Source organism: Pelobates fuscus, chromosome 1, assembly GCF_036172605.1.
Source record: "Pelobates fuscus isolate aPelFus1 chromosome 1, aPelFus1.pri, whole genome shotgun sequence".
In the NCBI taxonomy this organism is placed as follows: domain Eukaryota; kingdom Metazoa; phylum Chordata; class Amphibia; order Anura; family Pelobatidae; genus Pelobates; species Pelobates fuscus.
In genome coordinates this window covers 469,133,465-469,160,735 of record NC_086317.1, presented here as the reverse complement: position 1 = coordinate 469,160,735, position 27,271 = coordinate 469,133,465, and the positions used below count along the sequence as shown (strand labels likewise).

The window sequence follows — 27,271 nt, the reverse complement described above, 5'->3', positions numbered from 1 at the left end:
CTTTACCTTTTTTAGGATCTTTGTTGAATCTTGTCATCACAGCCTGGTCCCTTAACGCCTTATCCCATCATGGGATGTCCTGCTTAATTAGCTTTTGCCAGCTATAAATTGGGCACTCAAATCTAGAATAGGATCCTTATAAACCAGACTTAGACATAAATGAACCATAAGTAGCTATACATCAAAAGGCTGGCTGAACTTCACAGGAATTATAGCCCATAACAACTGAAATACCAAACTTGGCCATCATTGCATTATCGTTGTCATTTGCGTCCACAGACTTGTCTTATGATTTGGAATACTATCAAGGCACCGAAACAATAAATAAAAAAAAATAATAGAAATTGCTAAGACAGTAGATAAGGCTGCTCATGGAATCCATGTTAATGACCTACAAGCCATATGTTATTGCTGGTCAGTAATCTCTCATTATATAATCCTGCATCTGTTCCATAAATATAAAGTCATATGAATCAGTGTAGCAACAAATTTCAATGACAGCCATGAAAAGGACAGCGAGGATTAGAAGAGCTGGTGGGAGGGAGACGGGTATTTGAATGTGTTTTGAAACATTTGGAAAGCTTGGATGTTTATTGACCTGTTTACTGTGGAGAGCTTTTGAGCTGAATGAGAGTATTTGAGAGACCTGAACTGAAAATTGCAGAAGAAAAATAAAAATTACAGAAAATGTCTAAATGTTGATCATCACAGGTGCTAGCATGAACTCCTCAAAAAAAGTGGTGTTTTAATTGTAATGGAGATAATAAAATATATAGGGGGATCCACACATATTAAGAAATGTACCACATATTTATTAAAACTTTATCATACAAACGGCTTTTACAGATGAACACCACATTAATATTCCCAATATATACAGTTGCAAGAAAAAGTATGTGAACCCTTTGGAATGATATGGATTTCTGCACAAATTGGTCATAAAAGGTGATCTGATCATCATCTCAGTCACAACAATAGACAATCACAGTCTGCTTAAACTAATAACACACAAAGAAGGAAATGTTGCCATGTTTTTATTGAACACACCATGTAAACATTCACAGTGCAGGTGGAAAAAGTATGTGAACCCTTGGATTTAATAACTGGTTGTATCTGTAATATTGTTAAGCAAGCAAAGCAGGAAGGGGAATTGGATGTACTTGTCCATTTAGGGACAAATGACTTGGCTTGCAATGAGGTTTCAGAGGTTAAGGAAGTTTTTAGTGTTTTTGCCAATGATATACGGCAGGTTGCTTCCACACTGTCATTCTCTGAAGTTCTGCCTGTGCATAACACTCAGAATGACAGGCGGATGCGTATTAGGGACTTTAACTTGTGGCTTGGTGAATGGTGTCGGGAGCAAGGATTTGGCCTTATTGCTCATGGTAGCTCTGTTTGGAATGGAAATAAACTGTACAAAAAAGATGGTTTGCATCTTTCTCAAAAGGGAACAAATGTTCTCAGTGAGCAGTTCAGAGGTTTTGCTAGGATGTATTTAAACTAGGAGGGGGGAGGGGGGGGCAAAAGGGTGATAAAACATCAATCCAACTGTCCCCCAAAACAAGGACAGAAAGTGCCTGTAGCAAGTGTGTTAAAAAATGATAAGCTTAGAGTCATGTCTACAAATGCTCGCAGTTTAGGGAATAAGATCCATGAACTTGTGGCAATAATGGCAACTGATAGTGTAGATTTAGTCGCTGTTACGGAGACATGGTATAATGAAAAAAATGACTGGGACATAGCAATACCAGGGTACTCTTTATATAGAAAAGACAGGGAAGGCAAGAAAGGGGGAGGGGTGGCCCTGTATGTGAAGGATAGCATAAAATCTAGCCTAATAAAGGTTAGTGAGACGAACATAGAGTCCATTTGGGTTACGTTGGAATTTGGTAATCACACAGTAATTCGTGTAGGTGTGATTTATACGCCCCCAGGACAAATTGAAGAGTTAGATAATCTACTAGAACATAAGCATAAAACACAACATAGTGTAATACAGTTAGATTAAAATATTCATTTTATCTTTCAAGGTTGCACTCACAAATTGATGGATTTTTTCAAGCCCTCAGGTTGCCTCCCCTGTAGTTTGGGGGGTTCCTTCTTTTGTCTGGTTGCCACGCCAACTCCAAATTTAGGAAGTCCACACACTCCCAATGGTTGGTAAAAAAAGGAAATTTATTGGCTTTAAAAGTATAAAAATCAAATCATAAAATGATACTACTGGTCCTACGCGTTTCGTCTCCCTTGGGAAACTTCCTCAGGGACCAAGTATCAAATTTCAGTTAAAACACACAATTTACATACACTGTCAAAACATCAAGTGTACAAATAAGGCTTATTTGTACACTTGATGTTTTGACAGTGTATGTAAATTGTGTGTTTTAACTGAAATTTGATACTTGGTCCCTGAGGAAGTTTCCCAAGGGAGACAAAACGCGTAGGACCAGTAGTATCATTTTATGATTTGATTTTTATACTTTTAAAGCCAATAAATTTCCTTTTTTTACCAACCATTGGGAGTGTGTGGACTTCCTAAATTTGGAGTTGGCGTGGCAACCAGACAAAAGAAGGAACCCCCCAAACTACAGGGGAGGCAACCTGAGGGCTTGAAAAAATCCATCAATTTGTGAGTGCAACCTAGAAAGATAAAATGAATATTTTAATCTAACTGTATTACACTATGTTGTGTTTTATGCTTATGTTCTAGTGATACAAGCTGAATCCCTGGTCGATTTGTAGTTTGCAATAGTTGTATATGGTCACCAAGTTGGGAGGTGACTAGAGGGAAGCAAGTATCCGAAAAAAAGCTAAGTTTTTATTGATATTTTCCATGGGTGAATAGGTGGAAGCTATACTTTAGATAATCTACTAGTTGAAGAAATAGCTAAAATGACAATGAAGGGGGAAGTTATCATCATGGGTGACTTTAATCTTCCTGATGTGAATTGGAAAACAAAAATAGCTACTTGTGCCAGAAGCACACATATTCTAAACTCCCTACTGGGATTGTCTCTAAAACAAGTCGTTGAGGAGCCAACTCGTAAAGAGGCCATACTAGATTTAGTGTTAACAAATGGAGATTTGGTATCAGATATTACTGTAGGTGAAAGTTTAGGATCCAGTGATCATCAGTCAGTGTGGTTTAATATAAGAACAGTGACTGAGTCACACCACACAAAAACAAAAGTTTTAGACTTTAGAAAAACAGACTTTTCTAAAATTAGAATATGTGTAAAGGAGTCATTATCCTACTGGAGCAACTTAAATGGAGTCCAAAAGAAATGGGATTATTTAAAAGCTGCACTACTGAAGGCAACAGAAAATTGCATTAGGCTTGTCAGTAAAAGCAAAAAATTCAAGAAACCACTGTGGTACTCCGCAGATGTGGCCAAAATAGTAAAAAAACAAAAAGTTAGCATTTAGTAATTATAAAAAAAACCCAGAGTGAGGAAGACAGCATGACCTATAAGATTAGGCAGAAAGAGGCTAAGCAAGTTATAAGAGCTTCCAAATCACACACAGAAGAGAAAATAGCACAGTCAGTAAAAAAGGGGGACAAAACTTTTTTTAGATACATAAATGAGAAAAGAAAAGTAAAACAAGGATTAGTTAGATTAAAAACAAAAGAAGGAAGGTATGTAGATGAGGATAAAGGTCTAGCATACTGCCTCAATGAATATTTTTGTTCGGTATTTACAGCTGAAAATGAAGGAAAGGGACCTCCGTTAAAAAAAAGGATAAATTAGTCATTTATTACACGTGAGTTTACAGAGGAAGAGGTTCTATTTCAACTGTCAAAAGTAAAGACAAATAAGTCAATGGGACCTGATGGAATACACCCAAGCTATTAAAAGAGCTTAGTGATGTACTAGCAAAACCATTAACAGATTTATTTAACCAATCATTGTTAACAGGAGTAGTCCCAGAAGATTGGAAGTTAGTGAATGTTGTGCCCATTCACAAGAAAGGTAATAGGGAGGAGTCGGGCAACTATAGGCCAGTAAGCCTTACTTCAGTAGTGGGGAAAGTGATGGAAACCATGTTAAAGGATAGGATTGTTGAACATCTAAAAACACATGGATTTCAAGATCAGAGACAACATGGGTTTACTTCAGGGAGATCATGCCAAACTAATCTTATTGATTTTTTTGATTGGGTAACTAAAATTATAGATCAGGGTGGTGCAGTAGACATTGCTTACCTAGATTTCAGTAAGGCTTTTGACACTGTTGCACATAGAAGGCTTATCAATAAACTGCAATCTTTGAGTTTGGATTCCAATATTGTTGAATGGGTAAGGCAGTGGCTGAGTGACAGGCAACAGAGGGTTGTAGTCAATGGAGTATATTCGAAGCTTGGGCTTGTCACCAGTGGGGTACCTCAGGGATCTGTACTTGGACCCATTCTCTTTAATATTTTTATTAGTGATATTGCAGAAGGTCTTGATGGTAAGGTGTGTCTTTTTGCGGATGATACTAAGATATGTAACAGGGTTGATGTTCCAGGAGGGATAAGCCAAATGGCAAATGATTTAGGTAAACTAGAAAAATGGTCAGAGTTGTGGCAACTGACATTTAATGTGGATAAGTGCAAGATAATGCATCTTGGACGTAAAAACCCAAGGGCAGAGTACAGAATATTTGATAGAGTCCTAACCTCAACATCTGAGGAAAGGGATTTAGGGGTGATTATTTCTGAGGACTTAAAGGTAGGCAGACAATGTAATAGAGCAGCAGGAAATGCTAGCAGAATGCTTGGTTGTATACGGAGCGGTATTAGCAGTAGAAAGAGGGAAGTGCTCATGCCATTGTACAGAACACTGGTGAGACCTCACTTGGAGTACTGTACACAGTACTGGAGACCATATCTTCAGAAGGATATTGATACCTTAGAGAGAGTTCCAAGAAGGGCTACTAAACTGGTTCATGGATTGCAGGATAAAACTTACCAGGAAAGGTTAAAGGATCTTAACATGTATAGCTTGGTGGAAAGACGAGACAGGGGGGATATGATAGAAACATTTAAATACATAAAGGGAATCAACACAGTAAAGGAGGAGACTATATTTAAAAGAAGAAAAACTACCACAACAAGAGGACATAGTCTAAAATTAGAGGGACAAAGGTTTAAAAATAATATCAGGAAGTATTACTTTACTGAGAGGGTAGTGGATGCATGGAATAGCCTTCCAGCTGAAGTGGTAGAGGTTAACACAGTAAAGGAGTTTAAGCATGCGTGGGATAGGCATAAGGTAGGGATAGACCGATATTGATTTTTTAGTATAACTTCAACCAAATGTTTCCTGTAGTTGCAGATCAGACGTGCACAATGGTCAGGAGTAATTCTTGACCATTCCTCTTTCCAGAACTGTTTCAGTTCAGCAATATTCTTGGAATGTCTGGTGTGAATCGCTTTCTTGAGGTCATGCCACAGCATCTCAATCGGGTTGAGGTCAGGACTGGGCCACTTCAGAAGGTGTATTTTCTTCTGTTTAAGCCATTCTGTTGTTGATTTACTTCTATGCTTTGGGTCATTGTCCTGTTGCAACACTCATCTTCTGTTGAGCTTCAGCTGGTAGACAGATGGCCTTAAGTTCTCCTGCAAAATGTCTTGATAAACTTGGGAATTCATTTTTCCTTCGATGATAGCAATCTGTCCAGGTCCTGACGCAGCAAAGCAGCCCCAAACCATGATGCCCCCACCACCATACTTCACAGTTGGGATGAGGTTTTGCTCTTGTGCAAACTGTAAACGTGCAGCAATGTTTTGTTTGGACACCAGTGGCTTCCTCTGTGGTATCCTCCCGTGAAATCCATTCTTGTTTAGTGTTTTACATATTGTAGATTCGCTAACAGGGATGTTAGCATTTGCCAGTGACTTTTGTAAGTCTTTAGCTGACACGCTAGGATTCTTCTTCACCTCATTGAGCAGTCTGCGCTGTGCTCTTACAGTCATCTTTACAGGATGGCCACTCCTAGGGAGAGTAGCAGCAGTGCTGAACTTTCTCCATTTATAGACAATTTGTCTTACCATGGACTGATGAACAGCAAGGCTTTTGGAGATACTTTTATAACCCTTTCCAGCTTATGCAAGTCAACATATGGTGCTACCATCAGCTCCACCACGCAGGCTCGCTGCCTAGGTGTTCTCTTTGACTCCGACCTCTCCTTCAAGCCTCATGTTCACTCTATCGCCAAATCCTGTCATTTTCATCTCAAAAACATTGCGCGCATCCGCCCCTACTTAATGCCAGATGCGACTAAGGTGTTCGTCCATTCCACTGTACTTTCTCGCCTTGACTACTGTAATCCGCTTCTCAGTGGTCTTACATGCTCCCAACTTGCGCTGTTACAGTCCATAATGAATGCAACGGCGAGGCTCATCTTCCTGTCCGCCCGCACCTCCCATGCCTCACCCTTCTGTCAGTCCCTACATTGGCTTCCTATAAAATATAGAGCTCAATTTAAAATTCTGGTTCTTGCTTTCAAATGTCTACATAATGCTGCTCCCACCTATCTATCCTCCCTTATACACAAGTATGTCCCGTCTAGGCCCTTACGATCTGCTGAAGACTTACGTCTATCTTCTGTCCGTACTCCCACCTCTGATGCTCGCCTTCAAGACTTCTCGAGGGCTGCACCGTTCCTGTGGAACTCGCTTCCCTCCTCCGTTAGATGCTCACCCAGTCTCCACTCCTTTAAAAAAATCATTAAAAACCCACTTCTTCATAAAAGCGTATCAATTAAACTCTTAATAGCTCCCAACTGATTCCTCTTCTGCAACTGTCACTAGTCTAATACTATCCTTACCTTTTGTGTCATTTTACCCCACTCCCTCTAGCATGTAAGCTCATTGAGCAGGGCCCTCAACCCCTCTGTTCCTGTGTGTCCAACTTGTGTGGTTACAACTACATGTCTGTTCGTCCACCCATTGTAAAGCGCTGCGGAATTTGACGGCGCTCTGTAAATAATATAATAATAATAATAACAATTCTTAATCGTAGGTCTTCTGAGAGCTCTTGTGCGAGGCATCATTCACATCAGGCAATGCTTCTTGTGAAAAGCAAACCCAGAACTGGTGTGTGTTTTTTATAGGGCAGGGCAGCTGTAACCAACACCTCCAATCTCATCTCATTGATTGGACTCCAGTTGGCTGACATCTCACTCCAACTAGCTTTTGGAGATGTCATTAGTCTAGGGGTTCACATACTTTTCCCACCTGCACTGTGAATGTTTACATGGTGTGTTCAATAAAACCATGGCAACATTTCATTCTTTGTGTGTTATTAGTTTAAGCAGACTGTGATTGTCTATTGTTGTGACTTAGATGATGATCAGATCACATTTTATGACCAATTTGTGCAGAAATCCATATAATTCCAAAGGGTTCACATACTTTCTTGCAACTGTGTATATATAGAAGGCTTGGCCTGTAATTGTGGGAGGCACTTAATTTCCCTATTTAAACCCAGTGAGCCCCTGCTTACCTGTCTTCGACGATCTCGGAAGTGCTTCAGTGTACTTCCGGTTTACAGATCCGTGACGTCAGTTTCCCGCCCGCCGGCAGCCCGGTTCAAACGCCCTGCGGCTGTATTCGTGAGTATAACGCTTTTGCCTTACACGGACGGCATCGAAATCGTAAGTTTAGCCCTGTCGCTCACGGGCTCGGATTCACTCCGCTCCTGCTTTTTCTCGGTCAGTGTAACACGTTCAGTTACACTTACACCTCGTAGTCTCGTTTAGCCGCACCGGGTTGCCATACGTTTTTCGTTCAGTTGGTGCAATACCTTCATTCTGCTCCGTTTTCTGGATATTGTTCACTTTTTAAGCAATAATTTAGTAGTTACGTTTTATAAAAGGGGTTTAGGCGGTTTGTAGTATTGCCCAGTATTCTAAACTTCTGTATTTAAAGTAGTTTATATGGTCCCCTTAAAGTCATAAATAGCTAAGTAGAATAAATAGGGGGTATGTTGTTCCATTGTTTTAAATGGCTGTTCATGTCCTATTTTTTGTTGTAGTCCCTACTAGTACTGACACTTCTCGCAAGTGGCCCTTCGCGGGTATACGTGTTCGCAGCTTTGTTAAAGAGGTAGGCCTCTGTGTCACCCAGTTCATTTGTGTGTATATTGTAGTTAAATAGTACGTTTCATAAATAGGTCACGTTTCCTTTCCTTTAGTTCCGTTGGTTCCCTTCAGGATAATACTCCTTTATTAGGTCAAGTAAAGTTTTCCTTCCTCTGCAGGTATGTTATTGGTGTGTCCTGGGGGGGGTTCGAGGACTAGTTGTAATTCTCCCGCCAACTTAGGTATGTTCCCATAGGCCTCTTTGCCTATAAGTTTAGAGGTCCCGCAAGGCATAGGTCAGCCCTTACGTTCGGAGGTTCAGGCCAATCGTCCCAACGCATAGCTATAGCCTTGCTTCAAAACTTAGTTAGGGCCTCACCAGTCACGGCCAAACGTTTTGCTTCTTTTTCATGTCACCGAGAGGCCAACACCCCGCCACCCACCTCAGTGGCACCAAGGCCCCACGAGCCAAATCATAGTTAGTGCCTCTCATAGCCACTTGGCAAGTAGTTAGGGCCTCATCTGCCACCAACGAAAGCTAAGCTAATACAATTTCGCCTATGGGCACTAGCCTAGTAAGTGGGGTCCCTCCAGCTATTTATTTTCAGTACTAAACTCACCCTCTCTGCCCCCCTTAGAATGTCCAACGCTTCGGTGTTAGAAGACAATCTGTCGGTTACCAGCACCCCTCTCAGGTCGGGCTCGCAGAGAAGGCAACCAACCCCTCCAAGTCCAGCTTCCAGCTATCGCTCCTGGACTATCCCTAAGATTACCGCTGAACTTAAAAAGAGGAATATCCCTTATCCGGCTTCAGCTAGGAAGAATGAACTTTTTCGTTTATTAAACTCTACTGAGGATAACGAAAGGCCTGGCCCTAGTTCACAGGTTAATGTACTTAATAGCCTGGCTGAATTACACGCCATGATGGCCTCCCTAGTGTCCTTTGTTGCCACCATCAATAACAGATTGGATAACCTGGAAGCTAATAATGTTCCTACAGTCCCCGAGATTCCCGGGCCGGTTGTCCAACCCACACCCGCCCTAGGAGGTAACAGTAACCCTCCACCGGCTAGGAAAGTTACTAACGTTATTAATCCTATTCACCTAATACCGCAGTCTCTCAGACGTGACATCATAGAGGGAAAGGATGTTAACTTGGCCTCGCTACTGATAGCGGCTCAAGACGTGGTAGAAAACAGGGCATACACGTTTGAGGATCTATCAGTAGTAATGAGGGCCAGAGACCCTAGGTTGAATAGGAAACTTAACATTCCTGAGTTTGTCTTGGCATTTGGCCTATACAGAGACGTTATCTGTACTGCTTTTCCCCTCCGCAGAGAGGAGCTAGATTTGTACCTACACAAGGTGATAGAGCTAGCTTATAAGTACGGGGGCTTTGCCTTTTACGACTATCACAAGTCATTCTCCTCTAGGTCAGCCGCTTCATTGTCTCAATATAATGCAGTCACGGACTGGGGTCAGCTAGACACAGAGTTGTTTCTTATGCATTTTGCAGGTCTCAAAACCCCTACCTGTGCCATATGCTCGTCTGCAGCTCACTCCATTAATTTCTGTCCTGAAAATGTAGCTATCCCCTCTACCAGTAACGCCAACTCCGATTTTCAGTCAACTTCCAACCAGAAGGAGATTAGAGACAAATTAGGCAGGCCAATAGTGTTCTTGGGCAAAGCTCAGGTCTGCAATAATTTTAATGCTGGGGGTTGTAGTTACAGTGCTTGTAGACTGCTGCATGTGTGCTCGCTTTGTTTCAGGGCACATGCCAAGACAATGTGCCCTAACAAATTGTACCCTAAAAAGGCATCCACTCCAATAAACATACCGAGTTTGCAACGTTACCTGGCTAATCATCCTTCTTTACATCTGGTGGAATTTCTCACGTCAGGGTTCACTCACGGGTTTCACACAGGCTTTGTCTCTCTCCCCTCAGGCATCTTGGAGTGCCCCAACCTTCAGTCAGCTCTCACAGACCCCGACACCCTACAAGTACTCTTACAGAAAGAAGTAGATAACGGCTTCATGATAGGCCCTTTCACTACTCCTCCTTTCTCCTCATGGAGAACTAACCCTCTAGGTATCGCCACTGGGAAGTTTAACAACAAAAAGAGACTTATTATTGACTTTTCTGCACCACACGCCTCTCCCACACCTAGCCTGAATGCACTAATCCCGTCAGAAGATTTTTCTCTTCAGTACGCTAGAATCGATGATGCCATTCAAGCGATTATTAACTCCGGGAAGTCAGCCTGGTTAAGTAAGTCAGATATCACTAACGCCTTTAAGTTACTTCCCATTCATCAATCACTCTGGCATCTGCATGGAGTTAAGTGGCAAGACAACTACTATTTCGCTACCAGGCTTACTTTCGGCTCCAAAAGTAGCCCCAAGTTATTCGACCTGTTCGCCGAAACCTTAACATGGCTTCTCCTGAACTTCTGCAGATGCCCAGTTGTCATTCATTATTTAGATGACTTCCTCACCATTGAACCTCACCACTGCACTCCACGCAGCCTTAATCACTTGCTCACGCTCTTCAAAGATTTAGGTGTCCCCGTAGCCCAGGACAAAACTGAAGGTCCCAAAACCGAAATTACTTTTCTGGGGATTACACTCAATTCTGTCACCATGCACGCCAGCCTGCCCCAGGAGAAAGTAGACCGAATTCTGTCTTACATTAGCACCTGCATGTCACTAGGCACTTGCACCAGGAAACAGCTACAGTCACTTTTAGGCTCACTTAATTTCGCCATGAGAATAATTCCACAGGGTAGGTCTTTCATTTCCAGAATCCTTTCACTTTTGCACGGTCTCCCTGACGATGACTCCACTACACCCTTAGACGAGTCAGCTACAGCTGACCTGAGAATGTGGCAGCTGTTCCTTTCCTCGTGGAATGGCAGGTCACTGTTTGTTCCCCCCGTTTCCGACGATTCCCCAGTACTCTGGACTGACGCTTCAGGTACCTTAGGCTATGCGGCCATATTTGGAGACGAGTGGCTGTACGACTCCTGGCCGGTCGAAACCACGTCACTCGAGTGTTTCAGTACCACCTCCTCTCTTTTTGAGATCTACCCTATCGTAGCAGCAGCTTACACGTGGGGGGTAGAGTGGAGGGGGCAGTCAGTCAGGTGTTTTTGTGACAACTTAGCTACCTGTAACATCATCAACAAGGGCCGCTCTCAGTCCCTCACGATCATGGACCTAGTCAGGAGACTCACTTGGCTAGCAGCTAATCTCCAGTTCTGCATATCCTGTGTTCACGTCCCAGGTATACAAAATACTGCCGCTGATGCTCTGTCACGCTTCAATTTACAGGAGTTCTTCAGACTACATCCTACAGCTTCCCAGCAACCCAGGGTACCTCCAAAATTCGAAGACCTGGTAATGCGTTAAGCTCTCTCTTACAACTAAGCGGCACGCTTGCTCAGGCGGGTCTATCCCTTAACACGAGGAAAGCCTATTACAGAGCATATGAACTGTTTATGTGTTTCGTTCGTAATTACTGTGTAATAAATGTTTTTTCTGTTGAAACCATGGTTGCTTTCACAACTTTTTGCCACTTTTCTCTTAATCTAGCTTACAACACAATCAAACTCTACTTAACGGGAATCCAACACTACATGTTAACCTCCTTTCCCAACAAGTCTCCTTTCCTATCTTCCTACCCTCTTAAAAGTGTCCTCAAAGGCATTCATAACTTGTCAGTACACATACCCACTAAACGCCTTCCCATAGATAGTAAGCTGTTTAAGAATTTGTCCGATGTACTCGACACGTCCCCTTTCGAGCATATCACAAACCTCGTTATCAAATCAGCGGCTTATCTAGCCTTTTATGGTTTCTTGAGACCCAAAGAGTTCACTGTAGAGAGAGCTTCTGACTTCAGCTCGTGCCTCCAAAAGAAACACTTAATTAAAAATCTAGATCACTACACTTTGTCCGTTACCCGTACCAAAACAAGCCAAACAGGCCCACCAGTGGAAATTAACTTTTATCCCACTTCAACCAAATGGTGTCCCGTCCGTGTATTGGATAAGCTAGTAGCAGCCCAAGCTAATTCCGCTCCTGATAGCCCACTTCTAGCTATACTAGGGAAACCCCTGACCACAAAAATTTTCATGCTTTACATACGCACCCTTTTACTCCGCTTGGGACAAAACCCGCGTTCATTCTCGGGCCATTCTTTTCGCATTGGAGCAGCCACAGCTGCCTCAGGTAATCATGTACCGACACACATAATTAAAAACATGGGGAGGTGGAAATCATCCGCATACAACAGATACATTCCCAATCCAGAGAAAGAGATAAGGCTGGCTTTCTGTGATTTGACTAAATGATGTACCGCTTAATAAACGCATTTTGTTTTTAATGGTTATTATTTTTGCCCTCTTTTACAGGCCTAACCTTACGTCAGTTTCGGCACTCCTCAACTGACTTGCTATTAAGGAACTACTTATTTTAAACCCTGTTTTCCTTACGTCCTCGGAATGTGCCGTACACAAATAGAAGGCTTGGCCTGTAATTGTGGGAGGCACTTAATTTCCCTATTTAAACCCAGTGAGCCCCTGCTTACCTGTCTTCGACGATCTCGGAAGTGCCCCTCCCACCGCACCCTCAATTTTATCATTTTCCTAGGTGGGCCCTCTTTTACAGGCCTAACCTTACGTCAGTTTCGGCACACCTCAACTGACTTGCTATTAAGGAACTACTTATTTTAAACCCTGTTTTCCTTACGTCCTCGGAATGTGCCGTACACAAATATATATATATAAAGAACTGAAGAAAAATTAAAGACAAAACTAAAACTATTTAGATCACCTATCCATGTAGAGAGTGTATTCATATCTTTAAATAGGCATTTCAAAGCTCCAGCACTGGCAAAGAAAAATATGTGTTCGGTGCTTCCCCGTAATAAATAATTTGTTGATTATACTGTCATGTTACTGACAAGTTGCTCAATTCAAGTTATTTTTAAAATTCAGAGAGAATGCTGCCAAGATATATAAATAAATCATTCACATCAATAAGCTATCCTCTTGACATCAAAGCAGTTTAAATTAGCCCGTTCTTATTAAAAATTCATAATTTCAATATTGATGGAAATAACGAAATATAGAAAATCACATTCAAAGATTTACAATGTAAAAGAATAGTTGTAAAATGGATGTGTCAACTCTGAGATTTTTGGAAAATTACATTTTTAAAAAAGATGGCTTTTGTTTACTAGGTGGGAGATTTGTAGGACTGACAAGAAAATTGAAAATTTGGGGCCAAAACAGCCAAACTAAAACTAATGTCCATCTGAACTATTTTCCAACATTTTTTGCCTATATTTTAAAAAGTCCTTGTCATATCTTTACAATTCATGGTTTATTGAAAAACAGATCATAGTGAGTTGTTAAAGGACCACTATAGGGTCAAGAATGCAAATGTATACTCCTGACTCTATAATGTTAAAACCACCATTGAGATGGCTGGCTCCCCCTTGCTCCCCTTACATAGGGTTAGAGCTTACCTGGCCACGCCATGGTCCTCCTTCTTGGCTGAGATCATTAGAATTGACAATATCAGCCAATCCACCACTTCCCATAGGAAAGTATTCGGAGGCTATCGTGCTTGCGCAGCAAAATGCCACATTGAGACATTTAGCATCTCCTCATAGAGATCCATTGAATCAATGCAGCTCTAAGGGGAGCGATCAGTGTCTACAGGGACAGAGGGTAGACACCAGAACAACTACATAAAGCTATAGTTGTTCTGGGGACTATAGTGTCCCTTTAATGAAGCTGAATTATTTACTGGCCAACATAATTATTTAGAGGCTATTTAAAAAAAATTGGAGGTACAAATGTCAGTACAGTCAACAAATACATAGGAGAAGACAAACCTAATGCTTTCATTTCACAAGCCTTAATCATGGTCACTTATCACGATGGTGATGATGATGAAAGCTTTCTGACAAAGAGAGAAAATGTGAGCAAGTTACAACTGACATTTCCAAAATAAAACACAAAGTAAAATAATTTGTACCAATTACTGTTCTTCATATCTGTAAACCATAAGTAAAAAAAAAAACAAGCGTTGTGTCCTTGAACATGCTGATGGGCGTTGGGGTATCTGATATTCCAGCAGTAGGATGCGGATGTTGATATATCCATGCAATTTTTTATATATTTTTTACATTATTTGCCCACTCTACAACCAGATTCCCCAGCTTAGTTGAGTATATTCTCACAATGGATTCCATCAATTCCCTTTTACTTGTTTACAAGTGCTGCCATGCCTTGTTTCGAGTCAGCGGCATGATAACTCCGATGTTTGGCCAACACAGAAGTGCAATGGTTGGACTTCTGGTGTCTACAGACATTCATGCAAAATATTAGTTACATGTTTTAATACCGTCTAGCGTGGATCGGAAATGTCTAGCCAGTTGTCGGATCTCTATTCGTAAACAATACTTGTCCTGTTTTGATTGGTCAACCTTACCACCTTACCATCCTTACCATCCTTACCAAACCAAAATCTCTCTGTTGTTATTACAGATACTGAACGAGCGCTGGTATTATTGGAAGACTATTGTGAAAAACTACACGAACCAGATGAGCAGCATCTCAGACAGGCCATTAAGAAGGTCATACGTATGTTAAAAAGTGATTTATTCAAAGCGTTGATAGGTAAGTGCCAAGTATGCTTCAATATCTTACGTACTCTGTAAAAGTGAGCCTCGTTTCTTGACGATTAATAGTTTGAAACTAACAATTATAAATATAAATTAACATAATCACTTAAATATTGCAGTTATTACATTTAATCGACTTACCGTATTAATTGTTACAAACACATTCATTGTGGATCTCAGGGATTTTAAAAAAATTATAATAGAGATTATTTATGCAACATATTAATTTGGCAAATCCATTGTTGTCACAGGAATCAGAAGACTCCGAGAGTGACCTGGGGGTATGTTGTAGGAGCTACTTTAAGGTGTTAGGGTTGCTTGAGACACCATATTCGTGGTTATTCACTAAACAAGAATTGTGCAGAATTGCAAAGTCCTACATCTATCCATCCATCCCATGTTACTTTTACATGGTTATTCAATAAAGTTTAAAAAAATTAAATGGAATTAAAATAATTGTGTTTAGAAATCAGTATAAATAAGATACATTGTTCTTGTTATAAATTCCATTTTAGTTGCGTAAATTATTAGTAAGTCCTCTAACATTTCTCAGAACATCTCCGCCTGTGCAACACCCCAACTCACATCTTTTAAATTAAAGTGTCCCTCTTTCTATTTGGAATGTTGGGAGGTATGTATTTCTACATTTGAAATCCCAATTACCTCCTGTGGGGACAGGGCCAGATTAAGAGCCCATTGGGACTGGTACTGACAATTATGATGGGCCTAATTACAGAATCTTATCGATAGAAAACACTAAAATAGTTATACCTTCCAAGCGTCATGTATCTGGTGAAGGTGGTGCTGGAGGGAAAATCACAGAATATAGCTATCACTAAACACAAACCCTATGCTAAACTCCCTAGCAGCAGTGTCCAGTGAAGTAGGATTTCGGTGGGCAGGGTAAAAGAGTGTGCCACTGATGTGAATCACGTAACGAGAACCACACAAAGGGACAAACATGCCCCAAAAGAAGCGTGTCTGCACGAGGAATTAGATGGACAGCCTGGCGTGAATGCACGTCAGGCTCCCTGCCAATCATGCAAGATGATCAACCAAGGGCATACTGTGCAGACAGCATCCTGAGCTTGGCATAAATGCGTCTAATGATGCGCTAGCTATACGCTTTCTAAGGACTGTGCCCTAGCACTCGCTGGTTCACTCCTCTCATAACCTTCTTACTAGCAGGCAGAAGCTCTTGTTGTGCAGTCTGGGAGCAAGTAGTGCGCAAACTCAGTTTTAACTCAACTAACTTCATTGTCAGCCAGTCAACACCAGTTTTTTTCCCCCTACATCCCTCTTAAGTTTCCATACCTGAGCAAGAGCATGTGAAGAGTAGCCAAAAAATAATCCATAGGCACGGGCCTGGAGCTGCGGCTTCATCAGCCCCTATGTTAATCCGGCCCTGGGTCCAATAACCATGCTGTAGTGGCTCTGGTGTTTGAAATATGTAGTAAATAGGCGATGGAGTTGTTTTACATTGAAAGAACATGATAGACAAAAAAAATATTTTCTTTTAATTTAATTAATTTACTTATAGTGAAGAAAAAAAAAACCTTTTATAGAAAAGGAAAAAAATCTTCATGAACAGTTTTAATCATTACATTTTGATTTGTAGCAAATTAAAGTCTGATGGCAAAATGTGGGCAGAGTAACTAGTCACAACTTGGCTGTTTTGAGTGAATTTGAATATTCACAGGGTTATTCATTACAGTATGGAGACCATGTTATAGAACCTATCTCTGATAAAAGAGGCTCTTACAAACAAATAATGAATAATAGAAAGATACATAGAATAAGCTGCTACAACACTTGGATTGGTTCGTTCCTTACACCACACCAGAACTGTACAAACGATCTTATACTGTGTGACCTGATAACGATTCCAACATCAGTAAATGAGTGGAGCGCTTGCTGGTAAGTATATATTATCACTACGCAATCACTCACCCTTTATATACACTGGGTGTACAGGTACAAATGGCTCAGTCACCCAGGGAAGCTTTCTATTATCGAGGGTATTGGCCTCTTCTCTGTCTCCAGCACTGTGGTATTCAGGCACATTTTATACAGACAGGATATCCATTGTCAGCACTCTTTTGTAAATTGCATTATTAGCACTCTTAGCATCATTGCATTATCAGCCCTCTTTAGTAAAATGCATCATTACATTATCAGCACTCTTTTAGTAAATGCATTGTTGCATTATCAGCGCTCTTTTTTTGTAAATGCATTGTTGCATCATCGGCACTCTTTTTCTAATTGCATTGTTGCATTATCAACAATCTTTTGAAAATGCATTGTTGCATGACCAGCACTCTTTTTTTTTTGTAAATGCATTGCTGCATAATCGGCACTCTTTTTTTTAATAAATGCATTGTCGCATTATCAGCACTCTTTTGCAAATGCATTGTTGCATTACCAGCACTCTTTTTGTACATGCATTGTTGCATTATCAGCACTCTTTTTGCAAATGCATTGCTGCATTATCAGTGCTCTTTTTGTAAATGCATTGTTGCGTTATCAGCGCTCTTTTGTAAATTGCATCATTGCATGTATAAACTTTCCTAAATGCTCACCACAGAAACCTCCTAAATATCACCCACTGGTCATTCATCACCACCAGTGGGGGAAGGTTTTAAACAAACACATGGCATACCCAGGTAGTCACCTTATGGAAGTGCTTTTTATTGGATCGTTAGGGATAAGAGGCTAAACCCTGGTTTGACCTCATGTATGCAGTGGACCACTGTCATCCCGTGAGGGAGAGAGTTGAGTCAGAGCCCCGTTCACTAAAGGGGGTACCCAGGCTGGCGGCTCAGAGAGATAAGTCTTCAGGGAGAAGAGGCTGAACCCTGCCATGTATGCAATGGACTGCTTTCATCCCCTGAGAGAGAGATTGGATCTGACCACCGGTCATGAAAGGGGGTACCCAGGCTGGCGACTCATAGATATTGGTCTTCAGGGATAAGAGGCTGAACCCTGGCTAGGTCTCAGGAACACCATGGACCGCATTCATCCCCTGAGGAAGAGAGTTAGGTCAGACCTCCAGTCACTAAATGGGTTACCCAGGATAGCGACTCATAGAGATATGCTTTTGCTAGGTCTTCAGGGATAAGAGGCTAAACCCTGGCATGGCTTCATGTATGGACCGCTTTCCTCCTCTGAAGGAGGGAATTAGGTGAGACCCCAGGTCACTAAAGGGGTTACCCAGGCTAGCAACTCATAGACATATTCTGTTGCTGGGTCTTCAGGGATAAGAGGCTGAACCCTGGCATGTATGCAATTGACTGTTTTCATCCCCTGAGGGAGCGATTGGTTCTGACCTCCGGTCACGAAAGGACTTCAGGGCTTAGAGGCCGAAACCCTGGCAGGGACACAAAAATACTGGCCTAGTGAGCATAGAAGAAAAATCTAGGCCTGCTTAAGCAGACTGCTTCCAAACTGCTGTGAAGGACAGGAAAAAATACTGCCTGATGGGAAGGGGATCAATCTATTTATACCAATTTCAGAGTTCTATTTCCTGTCCTTTCTGCTGTGAGGGGAGGAGCTAACCCATGAGTAAATGCTGCCATGTTTGATCATAAACAAATATATAGGGCAAAACTATGGTTTAAAATGTGATGAGATGTGGTCAGAATGGACTTATTATTATTATTAGAAATCATAATGTGCTTTTTACCTACTATTGGGACATGGCACTATATTTGTGACTGTATATTTACATAAGCATGAGGGTAATATATATTTAGTGTCAGTTATATATGGCAATTCATCAATTAAATATTATTTCCCCTTTTTAAGGTGTTTAAAATTTATTTTGTTTATCTTTGTATTTTTGTACCCTACGTGATTAAAAAGTAACTATTTAATGAATCCAGTCTTCTGATTTCATTTAGAGTGTTTGTCTTTAATACATTTGTACCAAGCTTTTATACATTTATATATATATAGATATATTATTTTTAAGAGTTACAAAAATACAAAAACACGTGTGGATAAAATTTGGTGTATAGTGAATAATCTGGTCAGACTAATTTGCTACAATTCAATATTTAGTGAATTAGTGATCCAGAGGAAGGCAAAAAAACTTGGACATGGGTAAAATATCCAAGTAAAAAATTCCTTCCTGACCCCATATTAAGGCGATCGGTTACAAGTCTGTCCCTGGATCTGTATTCAATGTATTTCATATGAATCATTTTCCCCATACATTACCATTCTCTTCACATCCTGTTTAGGTCCATGCAGCAGATTATCCAGAAGGTTTTGGTTTGTTCTGATGAGTTCCTGTTTACCCTGGACCACTTTCCTCCCTGTAGTCCCTGTAGTCCCAGCTCCACACTGACTGTCTTCAGATTGTTCAAACTCTTGCTAGATACTCTTAGATTATTATGATGCATGATGACATCACTGCTTAGTGGTATCCTTATAAAGTAAATAGGCACATCAAATGTATTGGGCTTATTTATCCTTAATAGTCAGCTATAACTACAAATTGTATATAGAAATAAGTGTGAACAATATTGTTTTTTTAATTTTATGATTTTATTTTTCAGTGACAATTTAATCAGGATTATTCTAATTGTTTGAAATGGTTTGGGAGAGGAACACTGCTATACCCATTCAAAGACAAATAGCTTTAACTATCCAAACATAAACCAAAGATAATCATCTATGGTTCATAATGTCTGCCTGCTGTGGGACTTCTATACAGTAAAAACATGTATTTATCAAGATGCTCTACGTGAATCTGTCCTTTACTAATTTTGACTGACAGCTTATCTAATTCACAAGACTTTCAGCTGATATTTTGTGAAACAGTGTATATTAAATACATATATTTTTAGGATTATTCACTAAAGCGAGAACCATTACACCATTAAAATACATTGAAAACCACCCGTTACTTGTGTTAAACCTTTTATTACATTTATAACAATGATAGACAGTGTGCTAAGATGGAGGCGCCCAGTTCCAGGGTAAATTTAAAAAACAGCAGTTTTCTACATTTAATGCTATTTTTCTTCACAAAACACACATTTCTACATATAGTGAATAGGAATATAAAAAAATCCTGGTAGGAGCTCCCCTTTAATTAGCACTTTTGATTTTGTTTTTGCAGGGGATGCATTTGTTTGTGCAGGGGATGCATTTGTTTGTGCAGGGGATGCAATGAGTATCTGTATGTCTCTGTGTGTATGTGTAGAGGATACAGAGTGCCTGTGTTTGTACCATGGATTCAGTTTGTGTGTGCTGGAATGCAGTGTGTGAGCTGGATATGAAGAGCGTGTCTGTGTGTGTATGCTGGAGATACAGTGTGTCTTTGTATGTGCATGGGATTCAGTCTGTCTGTGTGTGTTCTGGGTATGAAGTGTGTCACTCTGTGCAGGGGATGCAGTGTCAATGTGTGTGTCCTCAGGATGCAGACTGTCATTGTGTGTGCTCTGGAGATGTAGTGTGTCTGTGTTTGTGCTGGGCATGCACTGTCTGTGCTAGGAATTGCTCCCAATGTTCAGCACTTTGTGTGTGCATTGCAGCCAATCAAGGTACTTACACTTGCTATATCCGCGGTGGTATGGCTTTTGAATGGAGTCTGAACTGACTCCTACAGTGTGTGTATGTGTGTGCAGGGGATGCGGTGTGTCTGTGTGTATGTCTGTGCTGGTGTTGTAGTGTGTCTATGTGTGTGCTGGGGACAGGGCCAGATTAAGAGCCCAATTGGCATAGTGCTGACAATTATAATGGGCCTAATTACAGAATCTTATCGACTGAAAACATTTAAACAGTTCTACCTCCCAAGCGCCTGTCATGCCTCAACTACCCCACGCTACATAATGCGACCGCGCCAGATACAAGACGCTGGATTATTGAACAGCGTTACCGCGATATCAGCCCGGCTAAAAGTTTCTCTGCGACCTCTACTTGTGTACCGAACCGGACTGGAATTCTACTTACCCTCCTTCTCCTCTCCTGGACCACGGCTAGTATCTGGACTTTCCTCATCCTGCCTGAGAAACAACCCTCCCTGGAGGAGAACTCCGGGAACCTGATTTTTCACCCTTTGGAAGCTAAGTCAATTGTTATATCTGTGATAAGAGCTGACCTTCTCTCAAAACCGCTAAGCATTCCTGCCATAGTCTGCTCTCAAGTTTGCCAAGCATTTCTGCTACAGCCTGCTCTCAAGTCCGTTAAGCATTCAGGCTACAGCTGCTCCCAGGCCTGCTATCTCTAACTCCAAAACTAATCACTCCTGTTACAACTTAATTTCTAAATTCCTCCATTTCCTTAAAACTTGCAAACACCAATGTGCTAGATTGCATGTATATCGGAAGCTGCTTACTCCAATTAAACCAACAGCGAAGTAATTAAAGATACAGTACCTGTATTTTCCATTATTGAATACACAGTTCCTATTCTATTCTCTAAGTATCCTAATCAACAATCTAAGTCCTAAGAAATCTGCAGTTGTGCTCCATATCAACCTATGTAAACGTTACAGAATAATCCAGCCTTTGTAATGGATCCAGCAGATTTCGATTCTAAATTTACTATGCTGAATCAAAGAGTCGATACACTTGCCCAGGGCATGTAAGACCTACAGGTTACAAATGAACGGATTCTTACTTATGTCAGAGACTTACAAACACATACTCCTCATACTGTTATGCACTCAGCTAGCGACCCTGCTGTCTGTAATCCCGAAAAGTTTTCTGGAGATCGATCCAAATACAGGGAGTTTCTTAATTCCTGCAAGTTATTAATTGCTCTAAAACCTAGATCTTATCCCACTGAAAGATCTAAGGTTTGTTCAGTTATCTCCTTTCTAAGAGGTGAACCTATGGCCTGGGCCCATTCCTTCTTGGAAAATGACGATCCCATCTTAGACTCATTGGATGAATTTTTTGAAGCCATGTCTCTTCTTTATGAAGATCCCAACAAACAATCTACAGCTGATTTAACCATTAGAACCCTACATCAAAAACATAGACCTGTCGAAGACTACATTGCTGAATTTAAAAGATGGGCAATAGAAACTCAATGGAATGACATAACCCTGCACAACCAGTTTCGAATTGGGTTATCCGAAGCAGTAAAGGATGAACTTTCTAGAACTGAACTCCCTACTACGTTAAACGCGCTAAGTCAACTATCAATCAGCATTGACAGAAGACTTTCTAGTCCTAGTCCTTCAAAAACAACTGAAAAACCATCATTACAAAATGAACCTATGGAAATAGGGGTAATAAGAAGTCCTCTCACTCTAGAAGAGAAAACCAGAAGACGTCTACTAAACCTCTGCATGTATTGTGCCTCGCAAGATCACTTGATCCCAGATTGCCCCTTATTGAAACGGCCAAAATGCGGTAAGCATGCTCATACCACTTCTATACTAAGTGCACTTCCCTCTAAATCAACCACTCAATTCTCCTCTATTTCTCTCATATTACAGTGGGACAAAGAAAGAATTACGACTGAAGCCATCATTGATTCTGGTGCAAACGGGGTGTTCATCGATTCATCCTTTGTAACCAAAAATAAAATTCCTTGTGTTCGCAAAAGCACTTCTGTTTCTGTCAGAGTGATTGACGGCTCCCTCATATCCTCGGGCCCTATACTAAATGAAACTATTCCTGTAAGAGTAACCACCAATCATACTCATACTGAATATCTTATATTCGATATTATCTCATCACCTCTTTATCCGGTCATACTAGGAATCAACTGGTTAAGGAACCACAACCCACAAATTACTTGGTCTCCCTTCTCTCTCACCTTTAACTCTGCTTATTGTAAAGAAACATGCTTACAACATATTCCAATTTTTCAGATTATTGAAGAACCAACTATACCTTCCTGTTATTCTGAGTTCTCAGAGTATTCAGTAAAAAGGAAGCTGAAACACTCCCACCTCATCGTCCCTATGACTGTTCCATAGACCTCATACCTGGTGCCCCCATACCTTTTGGGCACATCTTTCCTCTCTCTGAATCTGAATTAAAAATCCTCAAAGAATACTTGGATGAAAACCTCCGTAAAGGGTTCATTAGACCTTCCAGCTCACCTGCTGCCTCCAGTATGTTTTTTGTGAGAAATAAAGACCAGACTATACGTCCCATCATAGATTACAGAGCTTTAAACAAAATAACAGTTAAAAATCGTTACCCTCTTCCCCTGATAAATGAATTGATTGAACGGTTAAAAACTGCTACTATCTACACCAAGCTTGACCTTCGTGGGGCATATAACCTCATTAGAATCAAGGCTAACGATGAATGGAAAACTGCTTTCAGAACAAGATATGGCCTCTACGAGTATCTTGTGATGCCTTTCGGCCTCTGCAACACCCCCGCAACCTTTCAACATTTTATAAATGACATCTTCAGGGATCTTCTAGATGTCTGTGTTATCATTTATTTAGATGACATTCTTATATATTCTAACACTCCTGAGGAACACAAAAAACACGTGAGATGGGTGTTATCCAGACTTAGAACTCATAAATTATACGCTAAACCAGAAAAATTTATTTCTAACGTTAATGAAATAACCTTTTTAGGTTACGTTATTACCCCTCATTCGATAAGCATGGATCGTTCTAAAATCAATTGTATCCTCAACTGGCCCATTCCTTCTAATGTAAAAGAATTACAAAGTTTTCTGGGGTTTGCCAACTTCTACAGAAAATTTATTAAAAATTACTCAGACGTAGCTCATTCACTTAATCTACTTAACAGCAAAAAACATCCTTTCAATTGGAATGAAAAGGCTCAAAAAGCCTTCTATGAATTAAAAAGAAGATTTACAACTGCTCCTATTCTTCAACTTCCAAACCCCACATGTCTCTATGTCCTTGAAACAGATGCTTCAGAAACAGCCATCGGAGCTGTCCTCTCTCAACACAAAACTCCTCAAGATCCTCTTCATCCAGTTGCCTTTTTCTCACGTTCAATGTCTCCTGCCGAAAAAAATTACCCTATAGGAGAAAAATAATTATTGAGTATAAAAGCAGCCTTAGAAACCTGGCAACATCTTCTTGAAGGAACACAAACTCCTATAATGGTTTATACTGACCATAAAAACCTTGAATATCTTCACTCCAACAAGACTCTCTCTGCTAGGCAAGTAAGATGGAATCTTTTCTTCTCCCGGTTTAATTTTCAAATTGTTTTTAGACCCGGATCTAGGAACAAAAAAGCGGATGCCCTTTCCAGAATTCACCAAGATCTTGAATTGGAACCTCCTCCGCATACAGTCATCGGAATCTTAACGTCCCTTATAGATGACATAAAAGGCCAAAGTAAAGATCTTGAACTTCCTAAATCAATTAAGTTATCAAAGAAAGATGGTCTCTATTATTTCAATGACAGGATTTACATTCCTCCCGCATTCAGAAATAAAGTACTCAAATTTATTCATGATTCTCCTCTGGCTGGTCATCCTGGTATAAAAAAGACCCTAGAATTATCCAAAAGATATTATTGGTGGCCTCGCCAGGACACCACCATCAAATCCTATGTGAAAACTAGTTCAACCTGCCAAAGATCCAAATCTGAACATCATCACCCATTTGGTCAATTGTTGAATCTACCGATTCCGGAGAGGCCTTGGCAATCCATTTCTATGGACTTCTTGGTGGAACTTCCCCCTTCTCAACATCATACCACCATTTTAGTAGTAGTGGACCGCTTCACAAAAATGTCCCATTTTATCCCCTTGAAGAAATTACCCTCATCATCTGAACTCTCAAAAGTATTCCTCGATAATATAGTGAAACTTTATGGACTTCCAGATGAAATCATATCAGACCGAGGAACCCAGTTTACGCATTGTGTGCTTCTCTTTGTATTCAACGTAAACTATCTTCCGCTTATCATCCCCAAACCAATGGGCAAACTGAAAGAGTTAACCAATGCTTAGAGCAATATTTACGATGTTATTGTTCCCACTTACAAGATGATTGGATGACATGGTTGCCCATGGCCGAATTTGCATATAACAACTCAGTTCATACCAGTAGCAAAATGACTCCCTTCTTCTCCAATTATGGGTTTCATCCCTCTTCGTTTCCTGCTCATACAATTCCTTCATCTAACCCCACCGTTTCAAATCAAATCTCTCACATGTCTTCCCTATTTCGAAAATTACATTAAAATCTTGAATTAGCATCCTCCAATCAAAATAAGTTTTTTGATACTAAAAGACAACCTCCTCCCGCTTATAAAATTGGTGATCTTGTCTGGCTCTCCTCAAAAAACATATCCACCAACCGTCCTTCAAAGAAGCTAAGTACCCGTTTTCTTGGTCCTTTTCAAATATTGTCAATTATCAACCGTAACGTTGTGAAATTGAAGCTTCCACCTACTTTAAAACTTCATCCTGTCTTCCATGTTTCCTTGCTCAAACCCCATCTTCCTGACCCTTTCCATAGAGATGTAATTACTACTCCTGATCTTGTTTTGGTACAAGGTGAAGAAGAATACGAGATCCAGAAGATTCTGGATTCACGGATTCATCGTGGCTCTCTACAGTACCTCATTAGATGGAAGGGTTACGGAATTGATGAAGATACATGGGAAAACTCCTCTGTGATCCATGCAAACAGGTTAATTGCCGCATTCCACAACCGCTATCCTTCTAAACCATGCTGATAGCACCCTGTGGGTGCTCCTTACAGGGAGGGTACTGTCATGCCTCAACTACCGGTAATTCCTTGTCTCTTCCGGGTTGACGGAGTTTAGCCACACCCCTTCTCTGACGCGGTCTCCCCACGCTACATAATGCGACCGCGCCAGATACAAGACGCTGGATTATTGAACAGCGTTACCGCAATATCAACCTGGCTAAAAGTTTCTCTGCGACCTCTATTGTGTACCGAACCGGACTGGAATTCTACTTACCCTCCTTCTCCTCTCCTCGACCACGGCTAGTATCTGGACTTTCCTCATCCTGCCTGAGAAACAACCCTCCCCGGAGGAGAACTCCGGGAACCTGATTTTTCACCCTTTGGAAGCTAAGTCAATTGTTATATCTGTGATAAGAGCTGACCTTCTCTCAAAACCGCTAAGCATTCCTGCCATAGTCTGCTCTCAAGTTTGCCAAGCATTGCTGCTACAGCCTGCTCTCACGCCCGTTAAGCATTCAGGCTACAGCTGCTTCCAGGCCTGCTATCTCTAACTCCAAAACGAATCACTCCTGTTACAACTTAATTTCTAAATTCCTCCATTTCCTTAAAACTTGCAAACACCAATGTGCTAGATTGCATGTATATCGTAAGCTGCTTACTCCAATTAAACCAACAGCAAAGTAATTAAAGATACAGTACCTGTATTTTCCATTATTGAATACACAGTTCCTATTCTATTCTCTAAGTATCCTAATCAACAATCTAAGTCCTAAGAAATCTGCAGTTGTGCTCCATATCAACCTATGTAAACGTTACAGCGCCATTTATCTGGTGCTGGAGAAAAACCCACAGGATATAGCTTTAATAATTCACATACCTTATGCTAATCTCTCACTTTCATTGCTTAAGTAAATCCATACACCCTAACAGCAGTGTCCGGTAAAGCAGGATTTCGGTGGATAGGTACAAGGGTGGGCCACTGACGCGAATCACGTAACCAGAACCCCCTAAAGGGGCAAACATGCCCAAAAAGAGGGCGTGTCTGCACAAAGAATTAGATGGTCAGCCTAGAGTGAATGCCAATAATGCAAGATGGCCAACCAAGGGCACACTGTGCAGACCGCACCCTGAGCTTGGCATTAATGCGTCTAATGATGCACTAGCTCTACGCTTTCTAAGCACTCGCTTGTGCCACTCCTCTCCTAACCTTCTTACTAGCAGGCGCAAGCTCCACTTATACTGTATGTGACAGAAAAAAGTGTAGGTAATGAGTGTAGAAGAAAGGGAACATGAACCGGGTTAGAGAGACTGAGGCAGCAAGAGCATTCACATAGTGCGCAGTCAGCTTTACCGTAACTAATCTCATTGTCACCCAGTCCACACAAGTTTTGTTCCCCTACATCCTTCTTAAGTTTCTAAGTTTTCATACCTAAGCAACAGCATGCCTGGAGTTGCAGCTCCATCAGCCCCTATGATAATCCGGCCCTGTGTGGGGATTTCCGAAGGAGTGGGTGTATGTGAACAAACCGCGTACACTTGAATAGGTCAAGGAGAATATCCGTGCAGAAATTTAAGTGCTAGAGCTTGAAACATTAACCAATGTTATGAGCAATGCAGTTGAAAGAACCCGACCTTGGGATGTGGCAAATGTAGCTCATTTAAAAGATATAATTTTGTACCTAGTCATACGTTAAAGGGACACTATAGTCACCAGAACAACTATAGCTTATTGAATTTGTTCTGGTGAGTATAATCATTGCCTTCAGGCATTTTCATATAAACACTGCCTTTTCAGAGAAAAGGCAGTGTTTACATTGTCCCTAGGGACACCTCGAAGTAGCCACTCCTCAGATGGCCACTTGAGGGGCTTCCTGGCTCAGGGCT

At 40.9% G+C, this 27,271-nt stretch overlaps 1 protein-coding gene across 2 annotated transcripts in view; it reads left to right on the top strand.

Annotated features, from left to right (window-relative positions):
- The window catches only part of DLG2 (discs large MAGUK scaffold protein 2), a 1,308,393-nt gene that overhangs the window by 33,745 nt on the left and 1,247,377 nt on the right, over positions 1-27,271 (top strand). For both annotated transcript variants that reach the window (XM_063431313.1, XM_063431306.1), the window contains exon 2: positions 14,624-14,755. In XM_063431313.1, the coding sequence (XP_063287383.1) occupies positions 14,624-14,755 (132 nt within the window). The remainder of the gene's footprint in view (positions 1-14,623; positions 14,756-27,271) is intronic.